This window comes from Pelodiscus sinensis, chromosome 16, assembly GCF_049634645.1.
Source record: "Pelodiscus sinensis isolate JC-2024 chromosome 16, ASM4963464v1, whole genome shotgun sequence".
NCBI lineage: Eukaryota > Metazoa > Chordata > Testudines > Trionychidae > Pelodiscus > Pelodiscus sinensis.
In genome coordinates this window covers 13,084,314-13,097,951 of record NC_134726.1, presented here as the reverse complement: position 1 = coordinate 13,097,951, position 13,638 = coordinate 13,084,314, and the positions used below count along the sequence as shown (strand labels likewise).

At 44.1% G+C, this 13,638-nt stretch overlaps 1 protein-coding gene across 5 annotated transcripts in view; it reads right to left on the bottom strand.

Moving 5' to 3' along the window:
* The window catches only part of ATF7IP2 (activating transcription factor 7 interacting protein 2), an 89,799-nt gene that overhangs the window by 63,274 nt on the left and 12,887 nt on the right, over positions 1 to 13,638 (bottom strand). For 3 of the 5 annotated variants that reach the window (XM_075899287.1, XM_075899291.1, XM_075899288.1), the window contains exons 2-3: positions 9,003 to 9,913; positions 4,394 to 4,524 (exon numbers count right to left, since the gene is read on the bottom strand). In XM_075899287.1, coding sequence (XP_075755402.1) covers positions 4,394 to 4,524; positions 9,003 to 9,903 — 1,032 coding nt within the window. In that variant the 5' untranslated portion in view covers positions 9,904 to 9,913. Of the gene's footprint in view, positions 1 to 4,393; positions 4,525 to 9,002; positions 9,914 to 12,147; positions 12,635 to 13,255; positions 13,600 to 13,638 lie in introns of those variants that run through there. The other 2 variants (XM_075899289.1, XM_075899290.1) reach the window with 2 other exon arrangements.

Genomic DNA, 13,638 nt, shown 5'->3' with positions numbered 1-13,638 from the left:
TGCTCTACAGCCAAAATGCTTCTGAAATAAATGTAGTCAAACTTTACTAATTCCGGGTCACTGAGAACGAAAATGATGCTTAAAATTGTTGATTGGCTCTAGTTTTCAAGATATGCTATTGGGTCAGTATATACGACCCTTGACTTGCGAATGGCAGAGGATAAGTGAGTCAAAGGGAAAGGATCTCAATTTAAACCAGAAATGACTAAAATACATCTTTGACCGGATCTACGAATAAATCTATGACTGGGTTTGGACAGTACTTGCTTTTTAGGCAAAACAATGACTGATGCAATCTGAAGCTGGTATTGCGTCATACATGATATGAATTGCATCATGTTATTCCTAGAAGTCATGGATGATGCAATCATAACGAAGCTTACATCACTCTGCTGAACAAATTGCCATATATCAGCTCTAGAAATCATACAGTGTCGTGCTCTCTTTATTTGTCAGTGTTTGATTTTGCAAAGGGACACATTTCTGTTTAGCCAAAGTGACCAGAGATGCCGCGTACTTGTGTGAACAGTGCAGATAACTTCTACTATGTTTGTGGTGAAGTGACATTTGCATCACAAAAGCGCAGTATAACCACTATGGTGAAGAAAGCCTATCACCTTTATTTTGGCTGCAAAATTGGAGATGAGGACAAGAGGTGGGCCCTACACATATGCTGCAACACTTGCGCAACAAATCTTCGCCAGTGGTTGAACAGGAAAAGGAAATCTGTCTTTTGCAATGCCAATGATTTGGAGAGAGCCAACAGATCATACCAGCAATTGTTACTTCTGCATGGTGCCTCCAGTTGGGAAAGGTGTGTCAAAGAAGAAAAGTGGATCCAAACATTCCATCAACTATACGCCCAGTACCCCACGTAGAAGGACTGCCGGTTCCTGATGCACCAGAATCACTCTCACTTGAGTCAGATGAGGAAGAGGAAGAGGATGAAACTTCTGGTCCTGAACCATCAATGTCACAGGACCTATATTTTCTCCCATCCTCCTCCTCTGAACCACACCTCATAACACAAGGGCTGTGTCTACACTGGGCCACTTATTCCGGAAAAGCGATTAGCTGCGAGCTGTCTACACTGGCCCTTGAATTTCCGGAAAAGCAACGACGCTCTACTGTACAAAAATCAGCCGCTATTCTGGAAAAACTATTCTGCTCCCGCTCGGACATAAGTCCTTATTCTGGAACACTGTTCCGGAAAAGGGCCAGTGTAGACAGCCCAGTAGTCTTTTCCGGAAAAGCACATCTACATTGGCCACAGACGCTTTTCCGGAAAAAGGGCTTTTCCGGAAAAGCAGCCTGCCAATGTAGACGCTCCTTTTCCGGAAAAACTGAAAACGGAATAGTATTCCGTTTTAAGCATTTCCAGAAATTCATGCCAGTGTAGACACAGCCAAGGTGAACTGAATGATCTTGTCAGGGATTTGGGACTAACCAAGAGTAAGGCAGAGCTGTTGGGCTCCAGACTACAGCAGTGGAATCTCCTGGCAGGTAATGTTAGGGGTTCCCTGTTCCATGACCGTCAAAAGGATCTTGTCCCATTCTTCTTCATGGAAGGTGATCTTGTAGCCTGCAACAACATCGATGGCAGCCCTCAACATCGTTCACGAGCCAGATGAGTGGAGACTGTTCATCCACCACTTGTTGAATCAAGGAAGATTTTGTTACCACCCTTACACATCAAACTGGGTCTGATGAAGAACTTTGTCAAGGCCATTGACAAAACACAAGCAGCTTTCAAGTACCTCCGTGGAAAATTTCCAAGGTTAAGTGAAGCTAAGATAAAGGAAGGTGTCTTTGTTGGTCCTCAGATTCGTGAACATCTTCGAGATGATGCATTTGACAATGCACTGCGTGACAAGGAAAAGACGGCATGGAAAGCCTTCCTGTTAGTGGCAATAAATTTTCTTGGAAACAACAAGGCAGACAACTACAGTTTGTTGGTGGAAAACCTCCTCAAGGCATACAAAAGCCTTGGTTGCAACATGTCACTAAAGATACATTTTTTGCACTCCCATCTAGATTTTTTTCCACCGAACTGCGGAGCAGTGAGCGACGAGCACGGCGAGCGATTTCACCAGGACATTGCAATGGAGAAATGCTATCAGGGCAAATGAAGCCCATCAATGCTTGCAGACTATTGCTGGACAGTGACAAGAGATGCTCCATTTAATGAATACAAGAGACAAGCCAAGAAGCGCCGAGTAGACACTGAATAGGACTAAACTATGTACATAATAGTTTTTTGCCTTTTGTTTTATAATAAATTTTATTTATATAACCCTTTTGCTGATTTTTAAAGTTTTACATAAACAGGACAGGTGAAATATTATCATGTAAAGCAACCACAAACACATGAAAAGACCTAGGTTTACAATTTATGATTAAAACTCTGCTATCTACACAATATACATAGACGTAAAATGTAAAAACTTAAATATCTTGGAAACAGTAGCCAATCAGTTGTTTTAATTGTCATATTTGAATTCAGCACATCAAAATACATAATAAATAGCACATTTTATCTCTGAAGCAGACTACTTCTAAAAAAAATTGTAGACCAATGTTACCATTAATCTCTGGTGCCGAGGCTTTTCTGTGGCTTCTTTTGGCATTGGTGTGGCACACATTGCTGCCTGGGCACTGCACACTGACGAACTGGGGCCTAGTTGAGCTGGTGCCATTGGCCTAAGAGCCACTTCCATCAGGAGCTGCTGCAAACAAAAGTCCCTCTCCTTTTTTGTTTGTGTCTTGAAGGATTTGCAAGTCTTACAATGGTCTGCTTGGGGAGGTTCCCCCAGACAGCGTAGACAGGAGTCGTGGGGATCACTATTCAGCGTACGCTTATGGCAGGCATTGCAGCCTTGGTCTTGTGGCACTGCATACTGGCCAAGAAAGGCAGTAACTGGTATCTGCCACCTCAACAACTTTACTACTATAACAATAAATGCTAGAGTGAGAACCACCAACTATGAACAATGAATACGAGCTAAGCTAGAGAATGGCACACTTACAGAGTAAACGAGCGATGTTCCAATGCCATCACAGACGCCAAAGAAGAAAAGGAGGGGAGGATCAGCAGGGTCATATATAGCACCATATACCAGCACCACTCCAGGGGGCTCCTAGGCTGACCTGATGGAGGCCGCTAGAGAAAAGTTTCCAATGACTGTGCACGTGATGCACACACATCTTAATTGGAATTGACATAAACAAACACTCGAAGAACAAAATGTCACAAAGGTTAAGGTTTTCAAGCTTTTACAATCAGAAGCAGCTTTCGCTATTTTCACCATTATGCTACATCACACTAGCAAGGCAAAGTGCTCCTCAGCTAGTTTTCCAGCCACGTCTTTTATTCATATTCTGTTTTCAGGTTTATACCCCAAAATCTCAGGCAGTCTTTATTTTTCTTCTGTGTGTTCTGTACCATTCCCACTGTATAGGAGAACGGGAAGTAACCGGTTTCTGAAATTCAGAATTTCTGTAGTCCAACACAGCCTGCCCCACTGAGCCAGGAGCTGACCCATCAGCCTCAAGCCCAGCCTTGCCCACTTCCCTAAGGTAGCTCCGGGCTGCAAGAGAGTGGGAGGGGGGGACATGCCGCTCCTACCTGTAGGCTCGCCTGGGAAACACACCAAGCTTGCGCCCGCTGCGGGGACTCCCAGGCGTAGCCTGAAGGAGCACCGGGCAGGCAGTGAGCCAGGGCACTGCAGCCTGGCAGCGCTGCTGGCTCCTCACCTTGTCTGGAAGCCTGGTGGGGTGGCGGCCCCTGCACTGCACTGCAGCAGGAAAGTTTCTATGCAGAGGGGAGGAGGAGTTTAAAACTTTATAATGTGCACCCCGGCTGTGAGCCTAAGAAACTGGGGGAAAAGTGCGCATTATACTCGTGATTTTACATTAATGTTATTTCCTCTACTAAGACCTGCAAAATTGGGTGTATTTATAAGTAACCCATTTTATTTGCAAAAGCGACGAGGAGTCCTGTGGCACCTTATAGACTAACTGAAGTATAGGAGCATAAGCTTTCGTGGGCAAAGACCCACTTCGTCAGATGCAGGTGTCCATTTTATTTGTACATTTATATATTTTTATATGGCAAAGAATATTTTTCAAATGTCTAGACCAATTTAAAATTATTAAAGGAATTGGAGGAACCAGTTTAAAAATTACTAAAGTTCTCAGTTTCCTCAAACCAAACTGAATACTGTCTTCTAGAATCACATCCATAGGACTTGGCCTAAGTAGCTCAGCATAGCCGACAACTATATCTTTAATTAACATTGAAAGTAGGTTTTTTTTTTTTTTTAATAAGACAGCAACTAAAATATTTAATGCATGAAAGATTTCAGCTTTAAGCCTATAAAATAAAGCAAGTTACCTTTCCCCAAAACATTTCCTCTTCTTCTGATACAACACATATATTCTCTTTGTTTTCATATGAAGTTCTTATGCGCTTACAGTGACGGTCTTCCTTGCCTTCTGAACATACCCTCTTCCTTTGAGCATTGTCTTAAAGAAAATTAATTTGTGAGGTAAATGTTTGTCATGTTTTTCCTCTAACACTACTATATGAGGAACGAACATACAAATTAATGCCTTAAGGTATGTCTACACTGCCACCCTAGTTCGAAGTAGGGTGACTAATGAAGGCATTCGAAGTTGTCCTCGTGGAACAAGGTGTACCGGTAGTTCGAATTAAGAGAGCCTACTTTGAACTACCTACTCCGTGCCACGTGTAGCCGCGGGCACGGAGTCCACGCTAACGGGGATTTAAAAATGGCGGCGCCCGGCAAGATGCAAATGAAGCTCGGGATATTTAAATCCCGGGCTTCATTTGCAACTTCAAATGCCTACATTAGTCACCCTACTTCGAACTAGGGTGGCAGTGTAGACATACCCTTACTGACACAGTACCATTCAAAGCAGATGTAGGGTTGCCAGATGGTTTCAACAAAAATATTGGACACGCTAGTAATGTAGATTGTGATGTAATGTCATCTTATTTAGAAAATACAGGACATTTATATTTTCTCAATTTGTTTCCTGAACAGAAAGCTCCAATACTGGACTTTACAGTTCAAAACTGGATACCTGGCAACCCTAAGTAGAGGTTAAATGTATAATTGTAGTTCCAGTCCATTACACCATAGTTTGGTTTTTGCATTGAATGGGAAGAGTCTTACTACTTTTTGGCGGGAATGACGGGGAAACCATGAACTCAATTAAAATGGAAAAAGCAAGATCACTTACAGGGTGTCAGCCAGACACTTTCACATATCCAAGTGGTAAGATCATATTTAATTCTCAGGATGCCTTGCACTGGGGCAAGTGCCAGGAGCTGGCTACATCTCCCTTTCCCTAGTAGCGGTAACATGCTGTCTGCTACTCCCTAGACACAAAAACAATTAAGAAAAACTGCTGCTCCTAATGCCATAGAAAAAAGGCAGACGGGCCACCTCAAGTGAAAGAAGGCTTTTTCCCAGCATTACCTTAGATAAGTGACAAACAGCCTGTTAGTAACTATACTATTGCTATTTCTCAGACTATTGGTTCTCCTCCACCATAACCACCACTGGATCACCTACCTACATTTTTATAGTAAAGGACTCACTTGCTTCTTTCTCCAACCCAGATTAATTAGGAAATGAGACGTGGTGGGAGAGGGGGAAGAATTCTGAAGCGCTTCCATGAGTAGAGCAATCAGGGATTATGAGAATCTTTTCTTTATTTGCCTGGAATTTAGAAGTGGATCTCAGAGAAGAGATCAGTTCTTCACTGATTTATGTGACTACATAAGATATAAATTAATGTAGAAAATACTCTGGCATTTCAATTGAACATCTACCTTCTGTTTGTGGAATTATAATGGCCTCTTTTTGTCTGTTTCAATATAACCAAAGGCAGCACCACCTTTATTATGTTTTCATTTTCAAGCTATAACTAGGGTTGCCAGATGGTTGAAACAAATATACCCCCCCCCCCCCAAAATAAAACACTGGGAAAAAATTCTGTGGGGGGGGGGGGGGGAAGAGATGATATTGTTGACGGAAAGGAAAAAAAAAAAAAGTCTTTTGGCCAGCAGCCATTTTGTGCCAGCAGCCTTGGGGAACCAGGTAAGCATGGAGGCTGGGGGTGTTGAGGGCCAAAGGGAAGTTCCAGGGGCGGGGGGGAAAGGAGGCCAGGCGCTGAGTGTTAGTAGGGTTGCCAGGTGCCCAACATTTTCGCCTCCTGGCCGGGGAAAAATTCAGAGAATACCGGACATCTCAGGTGTCCGGTATTCTCTGAATTTTTTTTACTGGACAGGAGGTGAAAATACTGGACCGTCTCGGTAAATACCAGACACCTGGCAACCCTAGCTATAAAAGATTCTGGGTTTTGGAGACAATCTTCCTAAAAACATTGAATGGAGTTGGGAAATACATAGTTTAATCTTTTAGGGACAATTCTGAAGACAACCTATTTTTCCCCCCATTTTTCCTGTTTCTTTCCATCTCCCTGAATTAAAAATTTTCTGTCTCTCAGAACCCACATCACCTAATAAAGCAAAAAAATTCCTACCCCTAAGCAACTTTTTCTTCTGAGTGTTATAATTAACATACCAACATTTATTCAGCAGCTTCTGCTAGACTTTATACCATGATCACTTGGCTATGAAATTTAAATAAATGAATTGTAAATGAATTCTAACATGGGTAGAGTGCTCCTGTTTAGTATACGAGAGGCCCACAAAAAGGGGAAGCTGACTTACTAGATATGGGAAAGAGTGAAAATGAGAAGACAAAAAGTAGGGTCAAATAAGCAAACTTAGTCTGCATACAAACTAGGGATGTTAAATTTACATTAATTAACTAATTGAATAGCCAATGGGATTTCCATTGACTATTCACTTAGTCCGTAAGGGCACCTCTACCTTTGAACTGTAGCAAGAGCCCTGCCAGACTCTTGCTACTGTTCAAAAGCAGAAGCCCCGCAGGGAGCAGCACAGGAGACTGCTTCAGTCCCCGCTTGCACCGTTTCCCACTGTGCCTCTACCTCTCCTGCCCCCTGCGAAGATGGTCGTGGGCGCAACCAGCTTTTAAGCCAGCTCCCACCAGCACCAGCTCCTGCTCCCCACCCTTGCTGCCTCTTTCTGATAGAGGAAACAAAGGGGGGGGGGGAGGGAGAGAGACTAGTCGCTTCACTAATTGACTATCCAATAATCCTATGCTTATCAGCTAGCTGACTAGTTGCTTACATCCCTAATACAGACTGCCTAAGACTTTGTCTAATGCCAAGTTTAAAGCATAGCCATGGTAGCACTTTAATGCAGCAAACTTGTCATAGCACCAGAGTTCGGAGAGAGTTTTCCCAGTGATGGAAGTAAACTCTCTGACTGAGGGCATAGTCTTTGGGGTAGGGCTAGGGATGAGGGAGGCTCCAGGTTTAAGGGTGGCTGGAGTATAGGAGGGTGGTACAGGCTCAGGGTTGGAGGTGTGGGGTATGGGGTGCAGGAGGGTGCTTTGGTCTCGAGATGGGCAGGGGCTTGTGGCTCGGGCTTACTTGGAGGACTTCCTGCTGGAGACAGCGAATAGGTACTCCTTTTCTGCCAGCTCCGGCAGCTTGGTGCTGGGACTGGTAAGAAGGGGCTCCTCCCTGCCATCCCTGGCAGCTTCAGGGCTTGGGAAGAGATAGCCCCGAGTCCCTGCAGGGGGCTTAATAGCTCCTGCAAAAGGCTTAAAGGAAAGCTGCTCAACTGGGAACTTAGCCTCTAACAATGTTTGTGGATCAATCAAATGAGTTACCTCAGCCTTCCAGCTTTTTTTTTTTTTTTTTTAAACTATAGGAGCATATTGCCCAATAGGTTATTAAGGTGTATTAATTCTCAGAGATCAGCATTATAATAACTGCTGAAGCACTATCAGACAAATGCTCAAATGTTCCAAGAATGCACCCATGCAAAAGATGGCCAATCAGTGATTTAGCTGCAGATCTATAAACAAGATTATGATGACTGAAAATATGTTATGTTGAGTTCCCGTTTGTTTCTTTCTTTTCCCCTAATTCAGTGTATTCACCTGGGCTAGGGCAAGCCAATTTCATTTCATTGGTTTTTTTTTCCTTCAACTTACTGGTGCCTGAGCCTGCTTTTCTAGAACAAATAGCTGTTCTATATTTGATGGCCTAGAATGGGGTGCAGAACTTCCACTGCGTTGGCTGCGTGTAGTTCATCAGGGTTAGCTGCTGACAGGTTGCCAGATGGTTTGTCTACCTGAGCGTTCACAGGCACAACCACTCGCAGCTCCTATTGGATTCAGTTCACTACTCCAGACAATGGAGGAAGCTTCTTGCGGCTTCCACTGGCCAGGAACAGCAAACCATCTGGCCACTGCCAGAAGCTAACCCTGAAGAACCACATGCAGCCTGGAGGTTCCCTATCCCTGGCTTAGAATAATCATTTCAGAATGGACACTCTCACTTTCCTGTTTCTCTGGTTTTCTATTCTTTGGTTTCAGTTACTATTCAGTTCAATTTCTTCACAGCATTATCTTTTATATATATTACTTTTTCCACTTCCTTTCCTCTTTTTATTATTTAATTCATTCTCTGGGTTCTCTCCCTTCCACCCTGTCCCCCCCAACCCAATCTACTCCTCCTGCTGCATATCCTAAATCTGCTATATTTCTTCTCCTGTATCAAACACAATGCATGAACATTTCAATGAAGCAAAGTAGGTGGAAAGACTGCATCTGGACACTTAGTGCTTAACCCATCCAAGATGCTTCAACACTGCACACATTCTCTTCCCTTTTGCCATTCCTGACACTGTTCAAACAGACTAAACAGCATTGAGAATGGCAAAAGGGGAGAGAATGTGTCCAAAGATACACACCCATGATTTAAAAGAACATTGGAAATAAGAATTTTAGCTTTTAAATTTACAGAAATCAAGAAATGGTCTTGGAAACAGTTCAATGTATATCTCATTAGATTAGAAGGAAAGTGCTTACCAATACTATATTCAGGTGATGCATCCTGTAGCATAATAGCAGCTTCCGCAGTTGGTGAAATATTTGGACTACCGTTTCCATCAGCTGTTTCACGCACAAAACCATCAGCTGTTTCATCTGTCCCAGGCAGTTTGGGGGTAACTGAATGAGTGAGGTTATATATGTGTTTCACATCATTTGAATCAGATATTGTGTCTACCTTTTTTAATGTGGGAATAACCTCATCTATTGCACTATTTCTTTCTGCTGTTGTGTCTATCTTTTCTAAAATAGGAATAATCATGTTATTTCTTTTTTCGTTTCCATTATCACCGTTAACTGGATCTTCTAAATAAGCACTGTCTGCTAATTGGTCAACAGGTACAGTATTTTGTTTAGAATACAAATGCACTTCTACTGGTTTGGAGGATGGTGTATTTAATTCATTTTCATACCATTTATGCAGAATATCTTGTAAACACCCAGCATTTAGAAACTGTTTTGCATCAGAGTTTTTGTTACAAGATTTCTCATGGGGAGTCTCTTGTGATTCTTCTTTACAGTTTTGATCAACATTTTTGTTATCTGAGCATTGCTTTATTTCTTCATTTACTTTGGAGTTAACAGTGAACCCCTGTATTGAGGCTGTTAATTTTTGAGGTAACATTTCACTTTTTTCAGGGAATGTATCTGTTTTTGATTCAGATAGTGAGCTTTCTTTTACAGAATCATTTCTTTTGTGGTTTACATCCACTGTATTTAACTGAACGTGGTAATCTTTAGTATTGAAGCCATTTAGATTCTTTTCTTGTCCTGAAATATTCTTTATTTTATTCAGCATTTCCACTTGTTTTCGACTACTTGGAGTCATCGTTTTTCTTGCTCGCAAAGGCTTGGGGAGGATTGTATTTGAAGTCTCCATCTTTCATGCCCTAAATTAAGAAAGAAAGAATCAGTCCTCTACTTCATGTTATTCAATGTCAACCTGGAGCTAGTGGGAGAAAGTAAAGACATTAGTTCTAGCAGTAAGCACAATAGTCACCTCTATGGCGCTAAAAAGATTTGATACAAATTCTTAGCTGTTTCAGCATTTAAGTGAAATGAGCAGCTGGATGGAAAGAAAAGCAGCAGCCTACACTTAAACCCAAGTAAGTCCAAAATGATGCTAGTAGGAAGACGGAAGTGATTTGAAGAATATGACTTTCTGCACTATGAAGGCCATCTGCCTCCAGATATTTAAATCAGTCCACAAGTTAGATTTCTTTTGTACTCTTCATTGCTACTGGATAAACAGCAGCATTGGCAAAAAATGTATTTCCATCTGTAAATGATTGTGAATTTTTATCCCATCCTATTGAATGCAGCCATGACCGGGGCAATCAGCCTCTTCTCTCCTCCTGAGGCTGTGGGGGCCACCTTCAGAGAAATACCTTCTTGCGGGCCAGATTCACCACTTGCCACAGCAGATGGAACAACTCTCTCATAAAAATCCCAATTTAGCCCCTGCGAGCACTAGCAATCTTCCTGAACAAGATCACAGGGTAGTCAGCAGGGAAGGAGGGAGCAGCCAGACCCAAGGTGATAGTTGGAGAAGACAGCAAATAGTTGATGGGGACAGCAAAGAGTGGGAAGAAGAATAGCAAATGGGTGGAAGGGTAGGGGTAGAGAATGCAGCAGCAGAAAGGATGTAAATTAGAGAGGCCCCAAGAGAAGGGTGGAAAGGAGAGTAGCATAAACTGAGGGTTTAGAGGCCACAGAAGGCACAGGAGTCAAGAGCATGGGGAAAGGGCAGCAGTAACTGGAAGATAATGGGGCAGAAGGCAGCACTTCTAGTAAATGACAAAGTTGTCTATGAGATCAGCATGTTTTACAGTGCCCAAAGAAGCTCTAGCTGAGACCTAGCTGTCCAAGGCCTCACTTGATCAGCATGGTCATTGCAAATGGCCCTTTTCCCTGCTGGAGAAATGTGACCAGGTCTGACACCACTTTATGATCACTAGAGTCCCAGTGTTGTTCTTTTCTGGGGCTCCATGAAAGGAGAAGGGAGGGGTTCTTGGTTTGTCATGCTAGAGGAGGTTCAGAATACATCATGCCTACCATTTACCCACCTCACTGCAGAAAAAAGAACCATCAACATAAACTACTTAAAAATATTTTTTGAGAGAAATAGTCTCTGCCAAAGTTTTAAATTGAAAGGGGGGGGGGGAGGTTCAATGGAGAGCAGAGTCAGCTAAGGGAAGGTGGATTCCGGGAGACAGACTCCTAGGGAAGAGGAAGATGAAGAAAAGCAGGTGAGGTGAGTGCTGGGACTGGAAGGGGATCATGTGGAACAGAGGGAAGGGCATGGGCTGGGAGTGGAAAGGAGGCAAATGTGCTGTTTGCCATTACAGATTATTTTGCTGAGATGTACTGATAAAAATGCTGATGATGGTCCCACCGACAGCTCAACACAATTCAAACACATGCACACAGCTATCCACGTAATAACCATCCCAGTCCAGTGCTCTCTAGGAAGTGACTGGATTTTCTTCAGGAAGGCTGAGAGGGCCAAGACACTTTCCCTCCTGCTAGTCACTTCATCCTCCCTTCTTATTTGGTATTCATGTTACCAAAAAGGACTGGCTCACTCATTCCAAATTCGTAAAATGAATTGTGTTATTCCAGTTATGACAATAAATAACAGAACAAATACATTTTGAATTCATAGAGAGCAAGCAATCACTTCTGGCTGAGAATACTAGGCTCTGTGCTGGAAACAGGGTCTGCTCAGTTAATGGTATTTCAAAGCCCTAGTGAGAAGACAAGAGGATTTCATATCATACTGTGTCAGTTACCAAGGTGGCAGCTTTTGTTAACCCTCTCTCTTAGGGATGAGGTTGGTATGCGCCTTGCATGTGTGTGAATTAACCTGTCTGAGACTTGTTTAATCAAGCCTATTCTCAAACTGGGGCTTCCTTTGACTGGTAACACTGATTTCCTTTCTCCCACCTCATCCCCCACCAGTACTGCAGTGACTGTTGAACTGTTGGAGATTCTCCCCATCAATGAAAGGGCTGGGAAGCTGTGGAGGATTCCCAAGTCCAGCTGTAGCTGCAGGACTAGAAGACTACAGGGGATTCCCTCCCCCAGTAGTCTCTTCTTGTGGAACAGAAGCACCCTGACTCACCGGGCATTGCTGAAACTTGTGCTGCAGACACAGATGGTGAGCAATTTTCTGCTGACTCCTCTTCAAGATCAGAGGAAAGAACCTAGCAGCAATTCAAAGTAGTAAGTCCAGCCCAGGCCCCTCTCAACACCTCTCTGTCCCTTTAAGCACCTTTCAAAGTAAAGGTAACAACCCCTGTTGAGAAGGCATCCAGCACATCAGCCTGGGGCTATGGCGCATACAACCTGTACTTTCAGTTCAGTTGAACAAAGGGGGAAATAAGGAACTGAGATTGAGATCAAATGACAAAGCTTCCACAATCAACCAGTCCATTGTGCCTGACTGGTTGGGGACAGCTGGTTTAGTTTATGATCCCTAACCTGATACAGGCAGTCCCCGGGTTACGTCAGTCTGACTTAGGTCGGACCCTTAGTTACGAACCGGGGGGGCCCCTGCTAGTGCGGGGTGCCTCCCCCACTGTCGCCACCTCCAGCGGCGCGGGGGGGCTTCCCCCCCGCAGACCAGGGAGACGCGGAGTGGCTTTTCTCGCCACGGAGGACGCGCGCCCCCCCCCCCCCCAGCAGACCAGGCTTTTCTTGCCGACGCCTGGGGTAGAGCAGCTGGGGGGCGGCCGGGTTGGTCCCACAGCGCCAGGGAGCGGCGCTGCAGGACCAACCCAGCAGCACCGCAGCTGCTCTGCCCCAGGCGTATCCGATTCAGCCGCTGCTGGTCAGTTTCAACAGCGGCTGAATCTGGACGCCAGTTCCGACTTACATACAAATTCAACTTAAGAACAAACCTACAGTCCCTATCTTGTATGTAACCCGGGGACTGCCTGTATACAAAAAACTATGAATAGTCTACTCTAGTAGCACCTTAAAGGCTAACGAAACATATAGACTATTTGGGGTTTAATTTTTCCAGTTACAGACTAACTCGGCTACCCCTCTGAAGCTTTTGATATTTAAAGTATCTGGCCCGAGCTATCCAAAATATCACTTCTCCCTCCATGACCATGGACTCCCAGGACAGCTACATTTCCCAGGAGCAATGAAATAGTCATGAATTTCATGAAACCATGATCTTCCTATCAATCAGCAGTTCTCAAACTTTTTGGCCCCCAACCTACTCAACTCAACGCAGATCTTTCCATGGACTACCAGTCAACCACCCATGACAAAAAAATAGTAGCTGGGAGAGGAGAGGGATCTGGCAGGGAGTTAGGATGTAGGAGCAGGGTGGGGATGTGGTGTCTTTGCGGGAGAGTGGGAACGCAAGGAGGATGGAGCGTGCTTATCAGGCTCTGTGCATTCCACTGTACCCAGGCAACACCCCCCACTGCTTCCATTGGCCATGATTCCAGCCAATGGAAGCAGCAGGGAAAGCCTCCAGGCAACAATTTCCCCAGCTGGGAGGGGGGAGGGGAGGAGGAGCAGCAGCACCATTTCCTTCCCCTGTGAGCCAGATCCAGCCTGTGAGATTCACATTCTTCCCCCCCCTTCCCCCCCCTCC